The 25,140-nt window shown below is 43.3% G+C and overlaps 1 protein-coding gene across 1 annotated transcript; it reads right to left on the reverse strand.

Annotated features, from left to right (window-relative positions):
- Positions 1 to 956: 956 nt before the first annotated feature.
- On the reverse strand, positions 957 to 25,140 carry MEMO1 (mediator of cell motility 1). The gene is made up of 9 exons (XM_056853725.1): positions 24,983 to 25,140; positions 14,440 to 14,521; positions 13,502 to 13,570; positions 11,873 to 11,985; positions 10,528 to 10,639; positions 8,771 to 8,913; positions 7,876 to 7,952; positions 3,723 to 3,827; positions 957 to 1,613 (listed from the first exon to the last, which is right to left on the reverse strand). The coding sequence occupies exons 1-9, from the start codon at positions 25,041 to 25,043 to the stop codon at positions 1,482 to 1,484; spliced, it is 894 nt and encodes a 297-aa protein (XP_056709703.1). The 5' UTR covers positions 25,044 to 25,140; the 3' UTR covers positions 957 to 1,481.

The raw sequence follows: 25,140 nt of genomic DNA on the forward strand, positions 1-25,140 counted from the left end.
TCGTATAATATGGATACTTTTTATTTGAAACCAGGAAAATGTTTTTGTATTTTAACAGTCTAAAGTACCCCAATATTACAACAGAAGATGCTAAAATATGTTTGAGGTTTTCAAATTTATAGACAACAAAAACCAGTATCTGAAGAGGCTGTGACAACGCTTAACGCCCAGATTTTAAGTACAGGTTGAATATTCCTTATCTGGACTGCTTGGGACCAGAAGTGGTCCATATTTCATATCTTTCCATATTTTGAAATACCTTGGAATTTTTGCATATACATAATGAGCTACCTTGGGGATGGAACCCAAGTCTAAACATGATATTCATTTATGTTTTATATATACTTCATACAGATAGCCTGAATGTAATTTTAATATTTTTTAATAATTTTGTGTACATTAAACCATTAATGGCACTGCTGAGGGCCTGTGTGTAATGCCTGTATGCTGGCTCAAAAGGTCCAGTTTTCGGATGAGTCCGGATATCGGATGTCCGGATAAGGGAAACTCAACCTACGCTTGACTTACTAATCTGTGTGCCCAAACCTCTCCAGCATAAACTCATGTTCTGCAATGATGTTCTGACAGTTCTGGTTATATGGCGACTTGCTGCAGTGCAAGCGTTCACACAGTTTAGGCTGCAACCCTGCAGCCTGTGAGCAAAGAGTGGCTCCTATATGATGCTCATCCACCAGCTGCCTCCACACGACACTTTTCTTTCAGCTGCACCTTTGGGGTACTCCTGCTGGGGATAGGTTGCATGCAAGGAACATGGAAAGAAGTGGATGCTGGGACTCTTGAAGTGAAGGCATAGGAGGGCTTCGGGGAACTTGCCTAAGCCACACTGGGCTCAGAAGCACGGAGCCCCACATGAAAGGAAGGGAAGATGAGAGCAACGGAAAGCAACACAGAATGGAAAAATGTAGTATAAAATGGAAAACACAAAATCACACCCGTTTGGTTTGTGCAGCCCTTTATTAGCAACTAAAATAGAAGATATCTGTTGTACGACACGGGTAGTAATTGACTATACTGGGATTTTATTATATTCTATTACAGGATCTTTTATAAATGCATCTTTTTTTATTAAAAAGCTTCCACCCTTCTCCGTTTACAACTTGCAAAACTATTCTGAAAGCAGAGGACATGTGCACAGGTCTGCAGAGTGCAAATCTGGGATGTGCGGTAAAATGCTTTACATGTTGCCTTTGCAAGGACCGTCTGGCACCGTACCTTTATAGCCACCGGTTTTTAGAAGTCACAACATTTTGACACCAGCCTTCCTTCCCCTTGTCCTAAACAAGAAAGCATTTTAAAATGAGTTGTAACTAAGGAAGGACTACACCTACTAGAAAAAAAAAGAAGAGTTCTATTAGTTTGAGGTTTAAGTATACCCGAAGACCAGGAACTGCATCTTTGTAAGGGCAAGGCTGGGACTCCATAGAGTGTGTGCAGGTGTCAATCCCTGAGTAGCCAGAGGTTCAGTGGACCATTAGCGCTCCTGCTGCGTAGCTCACTGAGCTGTCCTGCCAGTTTCGGCACTGGCTTGACTGGGCATAATTCAAAAACGAGAAGCTCATGTTCGCTCCGTTCTTCTGGAGCTCTGTGATAGCCTAGAGGGGGGGAAAGTGAAAAAAAAAAAAACAGCTCAGCTTTACCAAACGACTTACAGTCCCACTCCGTCACCTACTCATAACAAAGCATTTTCAAAACGATTATTCAGAACAATTCTTTTTAGTGCCCTGCAAGTTGCTAAATGCGTCTTCTTAAATGGTTGAGCTCCCTGCCCCAGGATGTGGCATTGGCTGCCAACTTGGAAGGCTTTAAGAGGGGAGTGGACATGTTCATGGAGGAGAGGGGGTATTCATGGTTACTAGTAAAAATGGATACTGGTCATGATGCATACCTATTCTCTCCAGGATCAGAGGAGCATGCCTATTATATTAGATGCTGTGGAACACAGGCAGGAGAATGCTGCCGCAGTCTTGTTTGTGGGCTCCCTAGAGGCACCTGGTTGGCCACTGTGTGAACAGACTGCTGGATTTGATGGACCTTGGTCTGATGCAACGAGGTCTCCCTTATGTTCTTTGTAGGAAATCCTATGCTATGCTCTCATTAGTCAAAGAGACAACCTGTGCCCCAATAAGGCCTTCTAGCTGTCCCGGCAGTGAAACATTGCTCTCCAGTGACAACAGTCCTTGAAGCAGGGTATGGCTGGAGGGTACATGATGCAGCAACCTTGCTGAAGGTCAGTGGGTATGGGCACGGATAGTGCTGGAAGGGAAACCTCCCAGAATTCAGCCTGTGTGAGCCTCCATCATGGAAGAAAAAAAGGCAACTAGAAGTAATAAATGAATAAATAAATGGGAGGTAGGAGGCAAGCAGTTGACTAGTTGTGAAGAGCAGTACGGGATGAGCAATGTCCACCTCTACCGAAATAAATGGCAGATCTACAGGCAGAGATTGCTAGGGAGCCAGCCTGGCGAAAAGGAGCAGACTAAGGTTTCTAGGAAGAAATACACTTATCTGCCTTTATGTAGCAGCCTCTTCTTACACAGCCAACCACAGGCAGGAGTCCAAGATCAATGTTAACAAGTTCCAAAAGGATTTGGAAGGGCGCAATGGACAAGGCTGCACAAATGCATAGGAGACTAACTGGATTTCCGGTAGTCACAGGACAGAGCATCGTGTATCCTGCACAGCTCACTGAACATTACAATCAAATATAGACTCCAGCAAACTAAACTGTTCACATAAGGAACTGGCTTTTCCTCATACAAAAATTATAAACTGCATCACTTTGAAATCCATACAATTTTTTGACAAAAGATTTAACAAAAAAAAGCCAAACTAGACTTTCTGCACAAATCTGTTTCTCTAGTGTGACATTTACTGATATAATAAGTGGATGCACAGGCAGAACAAAAAAGGAGAAAGAGCAGCTAATCACTCCTGATCCCTCCAATTCTCTTTGTATGGGCACACTTACAACACTCCCCACCCCACTCGCCAGGCAGGTTTCCGCAGCCCAGCTTGGAACTGTGGGGCTTGGAGGGGGTGGGGGCACCAGCCCAACATGAGAGGGCTGGTGCATTTTCAAGGGAGAATGAGGGAAAGGGTTAGGCATATTCTTCCCTCTGCCCATCCTCCAATGGAAATTCCCTACCCCTTGCATTTGCAAAGGGAAACAATCCCACCTCCCATTTTTATATCCTAACATGTATTACTGAACCAGACTGTCAGGAATAATCCCAACTGATTAGTGGTATAGTGGTTAGTAGCGGTGGTTTGGAGCAGTGGAGTCTGCTCTGGAGAACCGGGTTCGATTCCCCATCCTTTACATGAGCAGCGGACGCTAATCCGGTGAACCAGGTTGGTTTCCCCACTCCTACACATGAAGCCAGCTGGGTGACCTTGGGCTAGTCACAGCTCTCTTAGAGCTCTCTCAGCCCCACCTACCTCACAGGGTGTCTGTTGTGGGGAGAGGGAGGGAAGGTGATTGTAAGCCGTTTCATTCTTCCTTAAGTGGGAGAGAAAGTCGGCATATAAAAACCAATTTTTCTTCTTCTTAACAGACTGGCTGGCCATAGACTGTGCACTGCACACTTCCCACAGGTCTCACCTGCCTGTATAGACCTCAAAAGAATTTTGCACAAGAGAGGGTAGGATGTGCTAGTTTGGGAACTGCTGCATTAGAAATATACCTTAACAACAGCACTTACATTTAGTAAAACGCCAATGGGATGTCTTCCACATATTGTATTATGGTATTTCTTCAAGTAATTGCTAAAGGACACAGGATCAAGCTGCTCTATAATGCTCATACCCTAAGAAAAACATCAAAACAAATTGCATCTTTTAAGTTATTATTTAGGACTGCATTTGCCCATAATACACAATTCAGACTAAGAGCACAATCCTGAAGGGGGAGTAGGTCCGCTACAGAGACAAAAAAAGCAGTTCCGCCGGTGTGGGGTGGCTCCTGGACACTAGCTTGTGCCACCTTATTCCGTGATAAGGTGGCACCTACATTGCCAAATGGTCACGCTGGCTCCTAAGGAGCTTCACACACACCCTTCAGGAATGGGCTGCCCATATCTTTTCCTAATTTTAAAAATCAAAACCTTACTGTTGGAAGATAAGCTGTCAAGAAAATCTAGTGTCACCAGGTTAAAAATGTAGTACTGTGTACTATAATTTCAGAAAAACTTCTACTTGGTTTGACATTCTGCCACATCACATGGGGAAAGGGATTACACCAGTTCAGGCTGCATTTAGCATCATGAGAAATTAGCTGTGAGAGACTCATCAGTGAATCTGTCGAACCTTTCTTTAAAGCTACCAGCCATCACTGAACTCAAAATTTTTGTGTAAAAAAAAGTATTTTTTTCTGCTCTGAACTTACTGTTGATTAGTTTCTTTAGGTGAACACAATGTCTATTTCCCCTTAATTTCCCCTCACTGATCTCTCCACACAACTACTGAACTTTTATTAACCTTCATCTTGCCCTGCAGCCCAAATAGCCCGGATTAGCCTGAGCTTCTCAGAACTTGGAAGATAAACAGGGTTGGTTACAGTCAGTACTTGGATGGGAAACTGCCAAGGAAGACTGGGGTTGCTACGCCAAGGAAGTCAATGGTAATCTTTTGCCTTGAATACCCCATGGTTGGGATCGCCCTGAGTTGGCTACAGCCTGACAGAATATTCTTACTTGCTTTTATATTGTCCCCATTTGCCTCCCTCCTAACTTAAAAGTGCAATCCTAAACAGAGTTACACCCTTCTAAATCCACTGAAATCAGTGAGCTTTAGAAGAGTAACTTCTCTTAAGATTGCACTGAGGGCCTTGAAATGCTTGAAGGTTCTCTAGCTACTTTGTCATTTTGGGTGTGCTTTTTTGCACCTTTACTATTTTTGAGGTACACACTGTGCTACCCCTGTGAATTTTGAGCATCTCCTTCCCACTAGATCCTCTGGCACAAATGGAAGACTTGGGGGAGAGGGAAGGGTCAGTAGTGAGCACAAATAATGGCTGGCAATTGCAGATTTGCGGACCCCATCTTTGCTTGATGTCTCCATGTACAGAAGATTATCCCAGCTGAGCAAACTGCTATGGACAAGACTTAAATCCACTTGAATCCTAGATGCTTCCAGTTGCTTATTTGATGTCCTGAAACTGATCATGATACATGTTTGGATCTCAAATGTACTCCACAGTATCATTTTCGCTTTGAAGCACAAAAGACATTTGATGATTTAAACCTCCACTGCCCAGACAGATAGGATGAGGTTTAGGTAAAAACAGTCAAAGAATCAGAAAGGATGAGTGTGCGCATGCGCACCAATACAGCTACCATACATATGTGCAATCACCTAGCATATCATATCCAATTCCCAAGATGACCCCATTGTGCACGTGAACAAGATCAACACAATGGGGCTACCCAGGAATAGGGAAGGTATTTCAGCATACCTAGGGAGAATCCTTGGGTGGCAGAAAAATTAGAATGTATATATTTCTACCTATATGCTATTTACTTCACAAACTTGCAACACATATGCATGCACTGCAAAAGACACATGATTAGAAAGGCTCAGGTTGGGGGGGAGGAATACATGTGACTAGGAGGGTTGGGGAGGAGCTGTGGCTCAGAGGTAAATCATCTGCTTGGCATGCAGAAGGTCCCAGGTTCAATCCCCGGCATCTCCAGTTAAAGGGACTAGGCAAGTAGGTGATGAGAAAGACCTCTGCCTGAGACCCTGGAGAGCCGCTGCCGGTCTGAGTAGACAATACTGACTTTGATGGACCAAGAGTTTGATTCAGTATAAGGCAGCTTCATGTGAGGGGAGAAGGAAAATACACAAAGTTAGAGTTGGGGAGGATGAAGCAAGAGAAGATGCCAGGGACTGTTTCCACCCCACCCCCATCCCCAAGTCCTCTTTGGTGTCCCCACGTTTATCCTTAAATTGTTATACAGCATAGCTATTACACTTACTTTTCAAAATCCTGCCCTTCCTCCAAGGAACCCAAGGGGGCATACATGGTTCTCCCCTCCTCCACTTTGGTCTATCACTAAACAGGAATACAACTGGGTTCAGTCTTACAGACTGTGAATGCAAGGCTCTTTGAGACAGATCTTCACCAACTTCTCCCAGTTGTCTGGGACTCTCTGCTGTCAGGGACCCTTCTAAACAAAATGCCATGTGGAACATGGACCGCAGTAAGGAGGGAGAATCCAGCAATGTTCTCCTCTCCCTATCCCCCCCCCCCCCGTTCTATGTTACTCTCATTATTGGGGGAGGGGGCAACCTACTGCTTATTCTGGGCACTATGGGTCAAATTAAGCACCATCTGGAATTTTTAAGGGTTTTTAATTGGGTTTTATTGTTTCAGAATTATTACTTTTATTGTTAATGTATGCTATGTTGATGATGTTCCCCGCCCTGAGCCTGGTCTTGGCCAGGGAGGGCGGGTTATAAATTGAACAAATAAACAAATAATACATAAATAAATCAACCATTTCTACTAGCAAAAGCTGGAGAAGAAAGGGTGATTGTGACAAGTTGGGATGGCCCGAGTAAGCACTAAAATATTTTTGGGCAGGAAAACCCTCGCTCAGTCTACTGCCACTGTCCTCACAATCCCAATGATTTTGGAATTGACTGAGGATTACTTCCCAAGCCAAACTTCCCGTCATATCACCAAGCATACCTAAGAGACCAAAGAAATGTTTATTTACTGGACTGCCAGTGCTTGGCCACCCCTGAGGTAATTTATGATGGAACTTCTGAGATACCCTCTTCCCTGGCTTGGTAAAACCAAATTATTACCTTGACCACCTTAAAACGTAGGAAAACAGAGATTAAACACAAGAAGGGAAAAAAAGGTTTATTTCACTGTGAGGGGAAAGTAAGCTGGAGGTTCAGGACCAACTTTACACAAACATGGAGAAATTGAGATTTGAAGATACAGTTTCTTCATAGTGTGTGTATGTATATGTGAATACATATTAGGGTTGCCAGCTCTGGGTTGGGAAAGACCTAGAAATCTGGCTGGAGAGGGCAGGGTTTGGGAACTTTCATAGGGTACAATGCCACCCTCCAAAGTAGCCATAGATGATATATGTCATCTAGACATCAGTTGTAATTCCAGGAGATCTCCAGGCCCCAATTGGAGGCTGGGAACCCTAATATATGTGAGCTTCTCTCTCTCTCTCTCTCTCTCTCAGAGTGAAGAGAATGCCAGTAACTGCCCGACTACTTTGGTCTTTGTGAACGGTTACTTTTGCCATGGGTTTCCTGGCCTCTTAAATTCTTCACTAGAGCCTTTTAAAGCTACAAGTCTCCACCGCCCCCATAACTTTCAAATAACACTGAAAGAGTACAAATGAGAAACAAACCAGTGTGTGCCATACTAGACTACCACAATAAACAGCCCGCTTCTACCGGAAGTGACCGGATACAAAGGAAGATCCCTATCCTGCTCAAAAGAGCCTCTGAAACCTTCTCTGAGTCAAGCATCTATTAAACAGCTGTGCCCTTCTGCTCCTTCCCCTCCAAGGTTCCAAAGGCCCAGATTTGCTATTGCCAGCTTTATCTTTCAGACCAACAGGGTACAAAGAGGGCTGGCAGACTTATTACTGTAACTGCACTGCCCTAGTGAATACCCTTGACTGCTTGCCTACCGTTCATTGGCTGGCCAACAGAAACATTCAAATACTGAACATTCTGTTAGAATTGTCTTGACAGCTGACAAGTAACAGAGCACTTATTTCATGAAAGGGGACATCAGAATTCTCTGGTCAAATTCTGGATGCATTAAAAATCTGCAGGAAAAGCTAACTGGAGTTGCATTTCATCGTTTTCAGCACTTACCATTTTATCTAGGTGTTCAATGGACCTATAAATCTCTCCTTGAGACTCATCATAGTAACTGTATCTGAACCGCTGACCTTAAGACAAAAGTTGTGGCACATAAGTAATGAAACATCTAACAGGTGGCAAAGATGAAATAAGTAAGTACAAAAGCCGTTAAGCAGACAGCGAAACAATTTTGTAACGATCTCTTATAGCAAACTTCACTCTTTACATTGTAATTTCATAGAATAATGCCAAATGAGAAATTTGCTACCAGCTCCACAGAAATACAGTAAGGCCCTACGATTAATGCTTACTAGTTATTTCTACAGTAAAATCTAGAATAAAAGCTCTTGGGGCAGAGATTTGTCGTCTGTTGCTATTATGAAATCATCACATACGCTGTTGGCACTGTACAAATAGTACTCAAAATACCAGAAATATACTCAAAATACACAATCACCACCACTTGTAAGAAATGCAGAGCTCTTCAATAGTGACTGAAACGCCTTCACTGAGAACATGGGACACTTTAAAATGGTACAGAAACCACCACCACTCCCAACCCAAAAACCTGGTTTGCATCTACAGGCATCTTCACCGGCCTTGCGATTCTAACTTCCGTAGACACTACCAAACATGACCAACATGACTTGCAACGCAAGCTTCTGGAAACTTCTATGATCCTTTACCACCCACAAATAACTGAGGGAAACATTCTTACATCTGTTTGCAAAGGAAACATTTTACCAAGCTGAAAAAACATGCCTTTTAGACAATAATTTTCTGGAATTGCCAAATTTAATTTTAGCTTTCTGTAGAACGTGTGGGTTTGTCAAACCAAAACGTATTTCAAGTTGCCTATTTTAAATATGTGCCTACAGCCAGCTCTTTATAGCCAATAACAACTTACCCCAATGGCAGAAGTCTGAGGAAACCACAAAGAGATTACAAGGATCTGCTAAATATTTACTGAAGAGTTTTCCAAATTCCTGCTCTTTTGTCTCACTCAGTGCCCCGACCAATACAGGAACGATGGTAAACTCATCCTTATGGCTTAAGAAAAACAAAAACACTTATATTTATAAAGGTCCAGGAAATGATCCTGTCACAAGCAGCAAACTTTACGTGCAAAAAAACGGTTTCATGTTATGATATTTAAGTTCAAAATTCCGCATAAAAGCTAGGCCCAGAAACCTTCATAAGACATCCTCAGCAGCAACCCAAAAGGTCTTCTCAGTTTAACTGACAAGGCTTATTTTGAGTGTGTTCAGGTTTGCTGGAAAGATTTTCGTTTCCTGCTAGATTATCAGTAAGTGTGAACGGGTAGCCTCTGCCTAGACTTTGGTCACTCACTAATGCTTAGGGTTGCCAACCTCCAGGTACTAGCAGATCTCCCGCTATTACAACTGATCTCCAGCCGACAGAGATCAGTTCCCCTGGAGAAAATGGCCGCTTTGGCCATGGGAATCTATGGCATTGAAGTCCCTCCCCGAACCCTGACCTCCTCAGGCTCCCCCCCAAAAAAACCCCGCTGGTGGCGAAGAGGGACCTGGCAACGCTACTAATGCCTGACTTGAATTACCTTCCTGTGCATGGTTATTCATTGTGACTGACTGCCTTACTGCTTTCTCTTATTGGTTAAAAGAACAGACTCAGCTAATCCAATTTCAATACACCTCAAATGCCTAAGTTTGCCTTTCTTGTTAGAGGAACACCAAACACAAAAGTTACCTAATACCTTTTATTAGGACCAACCAAAATGCTGCAAGTGTTGGAATTCTTTGATGGTTAGTCACAATGGATATACCTGGAATGCACCTTCCAGTTTCTGTAACTTGGAGAAGACACAGGGCTGAGGCTATCTCAGAAATGATCTGAGATCAAGGACTACACCTCTGAAAGTATAGCTACCTGAATTTCTACTTGGCACTAAGCTGCACGGAAATATTTTCTTCTGTTTTCATGCCTGCTATTTTACAAGTTTTCTGCTTTGCACATAAAGCTGTCTTCTGCTGAGTCAGACGTTTGGTCTGTCAGGGTCAGTACTGTCTACTTTGGCTGGCAACAGCTCTCCAGGGTCTCAGGTCTTCCACTTCGCCTACTACCTAATCCTTTTTACTGGAGATGCTGGGGGCTGAACCTGGGACCATCTGCATGCAATGGTCCTTCTGTCTTTTTAAATGCCATGCAAGTTCGATTTGCCTTTTACACCAAGCTATCTTCCTTTCAGACCATAAGTCACAATACCAATACTGTATGTTGTTTTGTCTTGGCATCAAAAGCAGACACCCCAAGAATGGCAACTTCAACACTGTACTTTGGAAAAGTGTTGTGTACCATCACACACATTGCTTCAGGGTATTTCAGCCACTGAAGAAGTGCTGCCTTATGTTTAGGGTTAAGGACAGAATGTTTTGCATGGAAGACTGAGATTCAATTATTCTCTCAACACTTCCATTTAATAAAACCACACTGCTCTTTGTTTTGCAGTTCTCATTGACATACAGGTAAATATGAGAAAATATGGGAAGCTTCTAAATTCTACAATTATATTAAGTTATGCAAACTTGGATAGTGCCTCATTTTGACTTTTGCTAGAAAAAGAGGCAGGAAACACAGTACAATAAATATAGGACTATGTATGCAGCTTTTCAACAGTCAGAATACCTTTCCATGGCTTTAGCAGTATAAGGCAAATGCATTTCAATACTGTGTTCATCTTCATCTGTTTGCAGAGACATGCGTTCAAACATTCCAGTCTTCCATAGATCTGCATAAACTGAAAAGCTGGACATATTAGTTTTACAAAAAAACAACAACAAAAAAAAAACTACAAAAGCAAATAGATGTGACAACTGAGCGAAAAGTTCTCATTTGCACTGTAAACTTTAGGTTAAGTGCATTCTGATCTGAAACTAGGACCAAGTACATAGCCTCAACATAGTATCACTACAGAATGTGTTAAGAGACCATTGCCTGAAGGCTGTTTGGAAGAATGCAAGATTTGTGCACTGACATACACATGGGCTCCAGAGTAATTTATTAAAATTAGGAGAACATTATCAATAAAACTTACTGTTGGCATCTACAAAATATTCTTACTATCTTCCTGGTCAGGAATAAAACATGTGAAAATTCAAAACTGTGGAAATGTCTTAAAAAGTTACAATCATTACATTTCTTCTATGTACATTTTAATAGCAAACTTCTCTTAAAAACTGCAGCAAAATATACGACCCCCATTAGTGAATAGCATGTTTGTCAATCACAGATAGGCAGTTCGTATAAGCATAGAATTACAACAGGCTTTCCCCCCTACAGTTCTACTAGTAGGAAAATAGGATTCTGGTGTGACTGGGCATAAAGACAGAATTATGGTTACCACAAAGTTATTTGTGGTACCGGGTTCTCAAACAGATGGTAATGATTGGTTGCTCTAGAGAAGTAACTTAGGTATGATACAGCAGCATGCAGCCCGCAGCACACCCCAGGCTACTGCATTATATTTCAAGCAGCCATCTTCAAGAGTCTGTTCAATTCACACATAACATTCCCTTCTGTCAGAAATCAAGCTTCAGGCATCGAAGTGAATTTCCCAGAAAAATTAAAATGAGAAAACTTCCTGGAAAGTTTTAAGATGCTCTAACTAGAATGTGATCTGACTTCGCATGTTTATTTTGACTTCTATTTTATAAACCACATTTTTTAAAGTACCTCATCTTAATTTTGTATATTTGTAGGAAGTCTTATACTCTGTGAGACACCAATTGAATAGGATGAAGTGTGACAGAGGAAGTGTTACTAGAGAAATTCTAAACAATGCCCTTGCTTAAATAACAATCAAGCTTAGCAGCTCCTTCAGCGACATAGTCTACTTTAAGCAATCAGTCGAAAGTCTGAAAGTACCATAATTTTCACATGAAAGTTAAGATTCAAAGAAGAATAATTAATATCTTCCAAAAGCTAGTATTGCCCCTGTACAATAACAGTCGGTACTGTATTATGCAGTTACCCTTTTGATCAATTCGCAGATCATATAGAGGGGTTCTATATATATCCACACTGGAAAGTGCACATCGGGAAAGGGGCACATGATGTGAAGGCCCAAGAATGAAGATTCTCCGTCTATAATGATAATAGGAAAGATGCAAGATTAGCGATAGCCCATATGCACTCCACAGAAAACTACCATTCAATGTTTACCATGCCTAACCTCCATGGTTCTATTATCTTGCAAAATGTGCAAAACAGAACTGTTCAAGAGGGCTTTCTTTTAGAAGGAGCAAAGCTGGAGTGTGATGGTTCAAGCTCAGGAGGGGACTTTTGTTAGGGGAAAAGTCTTTCCTACACTGATTGTTCTGTTGTCTTAAACAGATATGTTTGCATGGGTAGTATGGGTTTTTCTCCCTGTTCTACAGTCCTAGCCCAACTGCATTTTTTGTCTTACTGGGAATCTCTGCTGTTAAGATTCAAATGTTATCGTATCTTTTATTTTTATTTATTACTAGTTTTATATCCCGCTCTATTTCCCGGCCGGAGCCGGGCTCAGAACAGCTAATAATCATAAAACATAATACATGTGTATATATGGTGGATACCATTGCTTTCCTCGACAATATGCCTGGCGAAACATCTTGGTCTTACAGGCCCTGCAGAACTGGGCAAGGTCTTTTAAAATGGAAATAAGAAAGACATTTAAACCAGCTCCCCACCCCCTGGGAAGAGCCACTTGCTTCTCACCTAGGTAGTGGCTACCACAAACCGTCTAATGGTGTAGTCACCACTTCACAAAAACATATAATATAGAACAAAGAGGAGACTTGTGAGGGGGAGAAACCGATTCTCTTGTAACAGGCTTGCTGATTGACTGAATTTTTAAAATCATAATCTGCCTTGGGTCCCAGTGAGAAAGCAAAAATAATAATAATAATAATAAATGCAGAGGTTTATGGTTTCATGATCATTAATGCTCACATTTTCATATGTAGGTAAACTTTATTTTCCAATTGCTGCTACATTTGAGCAAAAGGGTTCACAAAGGAATAGGACAGAATCAGGATGACCTGCCTTTGATGCATTCCTTCCTACTTTCCATGGGTGTCTTTACAGCAAGATTGCACAGGAGCTGCTGAATCACAAAGGGTGTGTATGTGTGTTTATGAATGAATCTGGGTTCCACAACGGGCACTGCAATTCTAAATGTGTTAGTACAAGCAAGGGAGCAGAACTGATGTGACAAAATCACCCCACCCACTTAAGAACTGTTTCGTGTACATGTACTATGTGTTTAGATGTCTATGGTCGGGCGTCCATACACTGCAGCACCCTGCTGGCAATGGCAATACAAGACTGGCAGAGAATGCGTGTTGGTGTAAAAATCAAGCAGTGTTTATGTTGGCGTTAGGACTTTAAAGCATTAACCCACACTCATGTTTCTTGCAAAACACACTGTCCCTCAGATGCACAATTCAAACCTGTCCCTCTCTCCCAACGGACTCTATGACAGCAGCAAGCAACTTCAATTATATTTACACTTTTGCTCTGAGAAACTCAGCGTGTCTTTTATTTAAAATCATCTCCTGCAAACTTGGAGCCAGGATCAAGATCTTACTTGATATAACAACCTTCTAATGTTACTTACGTGATCGAAGGATCCACTTGTTTATAAGCGTGAGCTGCACAAGACCCACAGTAAGTGTAACCTGCATGTCTAATAAAAAAGAGGACTTTGCTTAACATTTACTCCTTGGGTCTAACAAAAACCACCAAGATACTGTGTGATTTTTCCGTCAAGTCACGGCTGACCTGGTGCGACCCCATAGAGTTTTCAAGGCAAGAGACATTAAGAGGTGGCGTGCCATTGCCTGCCTCTGTGTGGGCTGAGAGAGTTCTGAGAGAACTGTGACTGGCCCAAGGACACCCAGCAGGCTTCATGTGGAGGAGTGGGGGAATCAAACCCAGTTCTCCAGATTAGAGTCCGCCGCTCTTAACCACTACACCACACTGGCTCTCACCAAGATATTAATGGTCTGTATAGAGAAGAACTGTTATGGAAGAATTAACAATCATACACCTGACAGACACCCGAAACACAACTGGTTCACTGACCATCAAGGAGCCGCTTCCTTCCTTACCTATCCACATGCAAATATAACTTGGGAAGATTATGAACAAGACAAAGAAGTGGCTTCAAGAATTTCTTTGTAGTATTATTTTACACCCAATAATAAGCACCTCCTCCCTTCAGCAATTGGGGGAGGAACTTGAAATGAAGATATTCACACATTCAGAACTAGGATAGTGAATGCAGGCACTGACTTTAGTCCAAGTTGTCAGTGACCAGACAGCCACAGCCAACACTACATTGTAATATCACTTCTCAAAAGAAAAAGACCTATTTTAGAAAATGGCCCTGGAGCACCAATTGATCAGGGCAGTGAACAGGAAAAAATAAGGTGGGTGGACTAAGACCATTTGGGGGCTTCCCTGAAAACACCAATGTCACATCAAAAATGGCTAAGCATGAACATCTGGGCACCATTTTAAAATGCTCAATACATTAAAAAAAATAAAACTTACGGTGCAATAATGGCTCTAGCAGGTCTTTTTGTAGACTGTACTTGAGAAAGCCAACCTTCTAGTTGCGCACTCAGCTGAGGTCCTGCAAAGAGAGGTGGATTTGAATAGGACAGCACCAAATATTTGGTATGTCAGGACAGAAAAGCTACATTACAGTTTTTTTTAAAAAAAGCAGTAGGGCTGTTGACAAGCTGCTTTGAGCCCTGCCTTATTTTTATTCATTACCTGTATTAGCACCTGACCTATTTCAATCAACAAGAAAGCATCTCAAGAGCATGATCTGTTAAGGGCAGAAGAATACAAAAAAGGGGGAAAGACCACGTGCTGTAATAAAATGGGTGAGAATATTACTTATTTATTTGCATTATTTACAGCCCATTCTTAAGCTTTTGGTGGCAGGGGATGGCATGAACGAGGTGCCGCCGCAATGCCTCCTAACCCGTTTCCCGGCTGCCGAAAGCCTTAAAAAAGCCTTTTACAGGCTTTTTAAAGTTTAAATGGGGCAAAATGCCCCATAGAGAATAATGAGGCTGAGCCTGCAAAATAGCAGTTGCAGAACCGCCATTCTTGGCACTGGCATCCAGGGCCAAAAGGGAACAGAGAGCTGCCTACAGGCAGCTCCGCCCCCCAGCACGCCAGCGTGGGCCTTTATGCCGGTGGAAAGCCCAGGTGGTGTCCCTGGGTGGCCATGGCAGTGCCAGGAGACCGGTGCCTGGGCCTCCCCACCAGCATTGGGGCCACTCACGGCAGCATAAGTAGCCCAGGTGCCAGCACAGGGGGCCCCCAACACCAGCGCAGCCCCTTCCTGGCCTCCTGAGGACCTTCGTCCTCGGAGTTCAGGAATGGGCTGTTAAAGTCCATCACTCATTGGGACTCAAGGCAGATTACACAGAGTGAGTCAAAGCAATCAACGAGATGGGACATTCAACAATGAGATAGGATTAGGGTTGCAAAGCCAAAGAGAAGTCTAAAAGCAGAACTGAAGCAAAGCGTAAGAGTTAACATTAAATGACATAAAATTACACAACGGGATCCAACCCACTGCAAACTATCCACAATAGTACAGACCACAGTCCCCAATAATGTATCCAAGTAACTTTGTGAAGCCTTTTCTGTAGAGGTACCCTATTGCCTACGTAGAAAAGCCCTCTTAAATAATTCAGTTTTGCATAGTTTGCAGAAAGCCAGGAGAGTGGGGGCCTTCCTGACCTCCTCAGGCAGGCCATTCCACAAGGCAGGGGCCATAATGGAGAAGGCAGAAGTATTGATTTTGCCCATGTGCAGGTTGGCACTTACAGAAGGCCCTGGTTGGATAAGCGAAGTTGTCGTGGTGGAGCATAGGGGGAGTGACGGTCTCATAGATATGAGGGTCCAAGGCCATGAACAGTTTTGATAGCCAATACTTTAAATTGAGCCCTGTAATTGATGAGCCCAGTAATTGAGTGGAGTGACTGTCAAATGAGAGTAATATGCATGCTACATCTAGCCCCCGATAATAGCCAGCTACGGCATTCTGTACCAACTAGAGTTTCCGAACTGACTTTTAGGGGACACTAGTGTATTATCCATTATTATTTAAGGCAGATCAAGAAGCAATCCTCCTTGTTGGTAGGCATGGTTATTATTATAACCACTGTTCAGTAAGCCCAAATCAGTTTGCAACCATATCTAACCACTGTTACAAACTGTATCTTGGAGCTAACCATGATGATCATAGCAGTATTGGTAAAGGTCCCTTGTGCAAGCACCGGGTCATTCCTGACCCATGAGGTAACGTCACATCCCAACGTTTCCAAGGCAGACTTTGTTTATGGGGTGGTTTGCAAGTGCCTTCCCCAGTCATCTTCCCTTTACCCCCAGCAAGCTGGGTCCTCATTTGACTGACCTTGGAAGGATGGAAGGCTGAGTCAACCTTGAGCCAGCTACCTGAAACCGACTTCCGTCGGGATCGAACTCAGGCCGTGAGCAGAGCTTGGACTGCAGTACTGCAGCTTACCACTCTGACCACGGGGCTCTTGCAGATATAATACTGTCTCAGAAAAAGAAGAAGTGATGGAAGCATTGTCATACAAATGGAATTCACAAAACTGTGAAGCATTTTCAAATCTCTTAACTATGTTGAAGAAACTGAAAGGTGCAGCTGCAGCGTTGCCCAGAGCATGTGAGAACAGCAGCGGTTTCTGGCTGCTCTACAAGAAGCATGATTTCTCTTCGACTGCAACCAGGACCAGTTCTTTTCTGCTGGCTGACCCCCTATATAGCTGAGTTCAAACGCTCACTGTGACAAAACTTTTAAAACCGGTGGTTTAGAGAGACTCTACATTCAAGTAGCACCACCCTCCCTGATCTAAACATCCTTTTTCATTGTGCTCAGTGGTGCAGATGGTGCCAAGAGCTACTGTTGCCAAAAACAAATTCAGAAGAGGACTGCTTCATTAGCATACCAGTTTAAGCTCTATAAACACTTGTTTAAGCAAATTGTACTACAAGGCTAATTAGATGTGTTGTAAAGAAGCGTCTGGCCCTAAGGCATCACTAAATATTAACTAATAAGGGTAAATAAGAAGCTCTATTTTATGTTAATGATCCATAAGTGACTAACAATCACTTGAAAATGTACACAGATATAGTATAACAGAGAAGGCTCTAGAACAGAAGGTACACCAAGCTATTGTGTGTCTCTGAAAGTCATTTAACATGCCAAGTACACCAGCATCCATTTGAATTGCCAGTCCTGGTTTCTTAGCCAGAGCTTCGTCTTTCCACTGCTGTCACAATTCTTCATCCTGGCTCCTAGAATAAGTGAGCAGTTTATTATACACCCCACCCCCCCCCCAGTATCAGGCCAAACAGAGAAATCACCTCCCATGTGATATCTGATGCAAGAAGATTGTCTCCACCAAGGCCACCTAGGAGATTAGCAGGATGGGAGGGCAGCTATTATGCAACTGCATCTCTGCCACCCCCACACCATGATAACGAAGCACAGCCAGGGGCATCCAGAACTTCTGAGCTTATTTCAGAGGCAGACACAGACAGACCACTGGAGTGTGAACTACAAAAGGGCACGGACTGTATTTTAAACAGCAGGTTAACTCAAGTTCACACATGCTTTCCCTAATATATAAAATGTACATGGCAAGCTTATTCGCAACAGTATTTTCATGCCCTCAAACCCATATTAGAATAGGAGGCCATATCTTCAAAGCTGGAGTTTGGATATTTTCAGCAACAGTGGGATGGCACCTTCTGTCATGTCATTCAAACTTAGGAGGTACCATTAAAAAATATGGCACAACATCACACATTGTACACATTTATCTCAGCAGTTCTTAAATCTTACTATAAAGTAAGATTCAAGCCCCAGTATTTTCCTGTTTATGTCAATTAAAAAAAAAAAATCAAAGATCCATATTTTAAGACATAGCCGAGTTTGGAAAAGGTACAATCAGGCTACAAAATCAAACCTCTGATAGAATCACTAAATTGCACAAGTAGCCTCCTTTTCAAGATTGCCTATTGACACCTGCTTTACAAGTGAGTGACAAAATAGGGTCACATCCCCCCCCAAAGGTTTAGGAAGATCCATTTGAAGCAGCATCATGGAGGGGAGGGGGTTAAATACATGGAAATAATTTGATGAAGTTACCCTGTTCATGTTCGATTTCTACGAGAAATTGGGAAGAGTTCTTTTAAATTAGCACACTGGAGTCCTTATGACCCACAATACATCCCAATGGAATTACAGAATTACCAAATCGAGAGAACATTCCAATCACTTAACGGTTGTGAAAGATAAGCTTGTCTGCCACTTCACCCACCCTTCCACAGTTTACTTGACGTTGCATCAAGTAAAACGTGCACTCTAACTAGAGTTTGAATCCAAGGTCTGAAGTACGCGCGCGAACCCTGCTTACAAGGGACCCGGGATTAACTGGCTAGCTCCATTAATGTCAAAAATGACATAAGAGTACATTAGAGTTAGCAGCCAGCCATACAAAAGGGGAGGGGATCTCAGGTGGGAGAGAAGATCAAGCACCCAATTCTGTGGTACATCCCTGCTCTGCTATTCAGAGAATGGGAACGTTATATCTGCGCTGACCAGGCTTTGGACTACAGTACAGCTTTAACAGCTAGCCAAAATTAACAAGATTCTTGCAAGACAGTATTTCAAATTACAGCCCATGCAATTTACTACATGACTCACCTACGCAATGATATGTTCAGAAAGGTACTCATTTTGTCACTTAAAATCATTGTGAGTGACACCACAATCCAAAGTCAAACAGCAGAAGGAACTATTACCAAACATGTAAAATACCTATGACAAGAATTGTCCTCAAGCAAGTAGGCAGAGAAGGGAAGAAAAGGCCCTCAGCATTCTACAAATAACTAGAACCATGGAGAATCAGGGAACTAACTTTGGGGTTTATTTCCGAAGCTGCTTGCATATTCTTTCAGAGTAACTTATCACATATCCAGACAATGATCTCACACAAAATGAGATCGGGGAAATGCCCCAAATTATACGGTATTTGGTCTGCATTCTGGAGACCCTTGCAGAAGCACCTGTGCAAGTAAAAGTAAGACTGGAAATGCAGCAACAGCAGAACATACACAAATATGCCAATCCCTGATACAACATATTCCCTCTCTTCAAACTGCAGTTAAAACATGCTTTCAAGAACTTTGTTTCAAGCTAAGACTTCTGAGAATTCCAGGTAGGGACAACTTGTGTAGTCTATTGTAGCAAAACCGAACACATTTTCTATGGTAGCAAAACAACACCTTAAAAATTAATAACGACTATTCCGGTATGAGCTTCTGCGAGTCAGAGCTCCGTTCCTCAGATACAATAGAAGAAAATAATCTCCCTCATTATTGCAAATAAAATTACCTGGGGGGAGGGGAAGGAGTGGAAGAAAAAGAGGCCCGGTATTATAAATCAAGTGTGAGTCTATGTGCTTGAACCGAACGGCTGTTCAATTACAGGGCACAGAGCATGACACCTGATTTATGACACTGGCCCTCTTTGCTCCACTCATCCCTCTTTTCCCTTCCCCTTTCTGTAATTTTCTGTGTAACAATGAGGGAAATTATTTTCTTTATTTCCATTGTATCTGAGGAAGCGAGCTCTGACTCACAAAAGTCCTTGCTGGAATAAATATTGTTAGTCTTTAAATTGCCACCGGACTTCTGTTTTATTTTGCACTATGAGAAGCCAAGCAAATCTTTTCCTTACATATTTGGTATCCTGATTTTAAAAAAGAAAGAGTACAGTGTAAGGACATTTCAGTGATGCAACCGACAACTGAAAGGAGAAATTCAGGACACTTTCCTAAAATTTTCATCATCTTGCAGTCCAAGAATACATTCAACTGAAGCACTAGATGAGCTATTATCCAACCCATTTCCCAAAATGCAAATCACTGAACAAAACTTGTGTTTTCACATCACTTTTTACAGTTCAGCAGTTAATAAGTATTTGCCTCAGCAAAATGGGCTGGCGTATACAAGCTCTCTTTTAACTGCTAAGCTCACATCAGGTTTTTCTGTACAGTAAGCAGGAGACCCAAGCAGCAGAGCCCAGCAAACCTGTCTAGCCAGCCTGTTCAGCTCTCTTTGTCCTGCTGCCAACTCCTGAGAGCAAGGAATGTGTTTGTTCTGCAATGCATCTAGCAAACTAGGATAGTGTACAAGGACAGAATGCCAAACTAGTTTGAAACCCATCATAATTACTCCACCTATTAAAAATTAAGATTGCAACTAGCTAGACAACTTTTCAACCAGCTTCCTCTGCACTTGGGTTTTTTAAAATTTTCATCTAGTTAACAGCTCATCAGTTTCAGGAGCAGGGCTGAAAGAAACACTTTCATTCTTCCATTCCCCTGGCTCCATCCACGGTCGTCCCTTACGCCTCTGACTGCCCCCCCTGCTCCCTCCCCAAGCTGGGGTCAAAGGCCAGCATGAAACAGGTGAAATAATTTGTATGCTTTATAGAACTGTTAAGCCTGCCTCAGCTCTACTTATTTTGTCTTCTGATTTTCAGTCAGGTATTCCTTTGGCATGTCTACACACTGAAGCCATTTGATCTATTCAGGAACCCAAAGTTGTGGTTGTCTTGGTAGCCAGAGACTCCTTCCCCTCCCCAATACCTCACACATGCTCTGAGAACTCTGAAATGCAAGTGGATGCCACATTTCACACTGATATAACAGGACTCCTCCCTACTCATGGGAAGCTGCCTTTTACTATCAGACCATTAATTAATCTACTTCAGATATCTACTCTAACCAACAGTGGCTATTCTGGGTCTCAGGCAGAGAAAGCTCTCTCAGTGCCTTCTGCCTTTTATCTGTAGGCACTGGAGAATGAACCTGGGACTTGCTACATGAAAAGTAAGCAAAGGTCTCTGGCATCTACAAAGATCACTCTACCATTCATTCCCCCCCCCCCATCACACTTCCCAGTCCACTTACAGACCCAAACCCCAGCTAGATAAAGTCATGCTTTGCTCCAACTCTGGCAGAAAATGCCACCTCAATCATATCCCGCAGCACTGCTATCGGGCTACAGAAAGATGCAGAGACTAAAAAGGTGTGGAGCACTGAGGTAAGCATAGGGCTTCTAGGAGGAAAATGGGAGGCTAAGGAGACAGTTAAAATAGGAACATGATCATTCTCCTGGTGCCGAATTCCCTCCCTGGCACTATTAATGCAGTTCCCAAAGGTATTAGCAAGTCAGGAATGAGCAAGTGTGTTTCAGCTGGTAGGGCAACCAGCTCCTATAGCCTTCCCTAGTCAGACTAAGACTGCATGAGATGAAACACTGGGGAAACAATCCTCCCAAAGTTTGAAAAGGCTGTCTCTCCTTAGATGAATAAGGATATAAATATGCTAACGGTTCAACATTTTTGACCATGGTTTACTTTCCTTTTATCCCTTAGAAGCTCCTTGCTCCATTGATCTTGAGCAGCATATATCTAGTGTTTGAGGGATATAAGGACTGAAACAAATCTTGCCACTTACAATGTAGCCTTGGGATCCCTATCGCTTAGTAGAAAAGGCATTATGTCAGACACAGAGGCATTAGATTTGTATGTTATTTTTTTGTAATTTTTTTATCATAAAATAAAACAAAAAAACAAAAAATAAACAAAGAATATAAAATAAACAATACAAAAGGGTACATACAAATTATTAAAAATTCATAATATCATAAAATTACAATAGTCATAGTACTCTGAAAACCCACCACCAACCTAGAACAGTGTCCCACCACCACAATATTGGACTTCCGGAGAAGTGTCTTAACAGTTTTAAATTATTCGTTCTTAACTATATATATAGAAAATAGTAAAAATTACATCTATAACTCATTCACTAAGTTAGTAAAATTCATTTTTACCAGTTTGTCCCAATATGCGGCGGCCTTTAAACATGTTTTTTTTTATTCTTCCATATCCTTCCCATGTAGGGAATCTGTTAATTTGACCAGATTTGTATGTTAAAAGGGGAGAAATATAATGTGATCGAAGTTCCTCGTAAAAGCGGCATTCCAAAAGGGCATGAGCTAGTGAATCGATAGAGCCAGAAGAGCAAGGACAGGTCCTGTCTGAATATGGTATTTTCAAAATTCTGCCCTGCATAACCATAGAGGGGTTAGCATTCAATCTAGCTAAACAAAAAGCTCTAGAAAGACGAAGAGTTGTCAAATAATGTGTATAAGCAGGCAAACCACGTGGTGGTGGTATTCCGAAGAACTGGGATGAACAAACGCGGCGAGCACGAAAAGTAGTGCTGTTATAATCAAGCTCTTTAATGCGCTTTTAAATTTTGGTGAAAGTTTCAGTTTTCCCAAGATCTAATAACATATCCTGCAAGAAGCCCAACAATGACAGTTTCTCATCTAGGATTTTTTGCCATGAGGACTTTCAGAGAAGCTAGGAACCCCTCAGTGCTAAAGCACAGTTTAAGGTGTAGTTTAAAGGCGGCCAACCATGCCCTAGCTTCGAGTGACATTTGGTCAAACTTGGAACGAAGAGTAATGCCAGCAACACATTGAGGGGCACTTAGGAGTTTTGGTAAGAACTGAAGCAATGGACGATCTATAGATTCATTGACAACTGTTATCCAGATGGCAACACCAAAGAGAATAATTGGGGTAATTTTTAGATTAAAAACCTGAATAGCCCCTGGAATATATTTGCCACCTTTGGTGTGGGAAAAGTTGACAATAGCAGCAACCCCAGGACCATGGTTTACAGGGATATGAAGAGATCCCTGCGAACCATGGTCAAACTTTTTGAACAGTTAAAATACAAAATCTAGAGCTAAGTTACTTGCCATAGTTGCCAATGTGCATGTAGACAAGACTCAACTCCAGCCACGCAGTTCCTGGACCGCTGATGCAAAGTTTAATTTCTACATTGAAAAGCTTTTTTTCTTTCCTAAGGCTAAGTGAGATTTCTGGTGACTAAGGCAGGAATTGGAGCGTGTGCCTCTTCCATCCTGTAGATGGCAGCTCTGAATGCAGCTTTTCCTTAGAGGGCGAGCAGAAACAAAAAGGGGGGGAGGATTGACAACTCTTCCGACCATATATGTTCTTATTCTCGATGGTGCTGACAAGCGACATCAACTAGCACATGATCTCTAAATGCATGACTTTAAAATGCACATCATAAACCCCCCCAAGGGTTCATTTTCTGCAACACAGATTGCCGGCGAAGCCTTGGCTCTACATGGGAGTAACGCGAAGCATCTCGCTTCCAAAGGTTTCATTCATCTCCAGAATTATTAGACTCACTTGGGCCATTTATGCATGGGAGGCTTTGCCTTGGATTTGCCACTCTCTATATGCCCGTTTCCCCCATCCAAATTCTCAAAACTCAACTAAGCCCCCATGCAGAGTTTTGAGAATTTGGATGGGGGAAACGGGCATCTAGAGAGTGGCAAATCCATGGCAAAAGCTCCCATGCATAAATGGCCTTGGTCCTCTTGGCAGTGACAAGAGGCCGGATTAGAAAGGTTTACTTCGCTACTCCCGATCCAAAGCGCCATTTTCTCAGAAGCCGTCCCCTTCCCCCGTCCTCCCTCCCTCCTGCATTACCCTAAATGACCCCTTTTCCATTCACACACTTGAGGCTTTTGGCAGCTGGTAACTCCGCACCAAAGCGCCGGAGGGATTCTCCTCGTGAGCCTTTTGTCACAGGCGCCTTACCCACCCCAAAGGCGGGGGCTTCTGTAACGTGACACTACTCAGAGGCAGCGATCCAGGAGATGTTTCCCCATCGGCAGATTTTTATGGCCCTTCCTTTCCGTAGGCGCCGGCTGTCAACCGCTGGAGCCGGGCCGGGAAGCCAGGCTCGGCAGCTCCTTGCGAGAAAGTCAAAAACGGCCCAGGCTGAAAACGTGGGAATACTACATAAAGACGCCTCAATGGGAAAAAAAGCACTGATTCAATCAAGGGCGGAAGAAACCAGGCGAAGAAAAAGAGCAGCCCTTTCTGGCCATTTATACATGGGTGGTTTTGCCCTGGAATTACCACTCTTTAGATGCACATTTCCCCCCATCAGAATTCTCAAAACTCTGCATGGGGGTTCATTGTTGAGTTTTGAGCATTTGGATGGGGGGAAATGTGCATCTAGAGAGCGGCAATTCCAAGGCAAAACCTCCCCTGCATAAATGGCCTCCGTGTCGGCCTCCATCACTGCTTACCCTATAGGCCCCGGGCTCCTCCTGATCCTCTCCGCTAAGCAACACAGGGCGGCCTTTGCAACACCCCCTCCAGCCTACAGCATTAAGAGAACCTGGCACGGTCCCCTTGCAGAGGAAACAATCTGACAGTCACAATCGGAGCAGTTCCCATGCGTGCCCCCCTCCCTTTTCAATGCGTTCGTGCAAGGGGGAGAGAGGCTGGCTGGGGGGGGGGGGTGTCAGGTCGTAGCGATCGCCAGTAGGGAACCAGTGTGCGTCAACAGCCATTTAGGCATGGGAGGTTTTGCCTTGGGTTCGCAGCTCTCTAGATGCACATTTTCCCCATTTCTTAAAACTCAATAAATAAATAAATAAATAAATAAATAAATAAATAAATAAACCCAAGCAGAGCGTTGAGAATTTAGATGGGGAAAGTGTCCATCTAGAGCAGTGGTTCTCAACCTTTTTTGCACCGTTCCCCCCTTTCACCATTGTTCAGAATAGGATCCCCCCCCTTCCCAAGATAGTCTAATTCAAAAGGTGCATTGCAAACAACATGCATATTCGCTGAATGGTGGTCCCAGTTCCCCCCCCTTGGAACCCTAAAATCCCCCGCCCTTGTTGACAGAGGCCAATCCAAGGCAAAACTTCCCATGCATAAATGGGCAATAACGCGCGTTAAGGCAGGGACTCCGGATAAACGAACGCCGAGGCCTCCCCATGCAGGCGGCCATCCAACCCCCCTCCCACCCCCCTGCGCCGACTGAGCTCTCCACGACCTGACCCCGACCCAGAAGACCCCCCACCGCCACTCACCCTCCCGCCGCGGCCCGCGGCCCAGCCCATACCTGAGGCCGTGTACCAGCTGCCGGCGTGGCTGGCCTCCCGGCAGAGCACTCGGTTGGACATCTTGGCGCCTGAGCCGCCTATGGTGTTGGGGGAGAGGAGAAGGAGGCGAGGCCCGTCCGCGGCGGCGCTGATCCCCCTCCTCCCCCGGCACAGCCCG

The sequence above is a fragment of the Euleptes europaea genome, chromosome 7, assembly GCF_029931775.1.
Source record: "Euleptes europaea isolate rEulEur1 chromosome 7, rEulEur1.hap1, whole genome shotgun sequence".
In the NCBI taxonomy this organism is placed as follows: Eukaryota; Metazoa; Chordata; class Lepidosauria; order Squamata; family Sphaerodactylidae; genus Euleptes; species Euleptes europaea.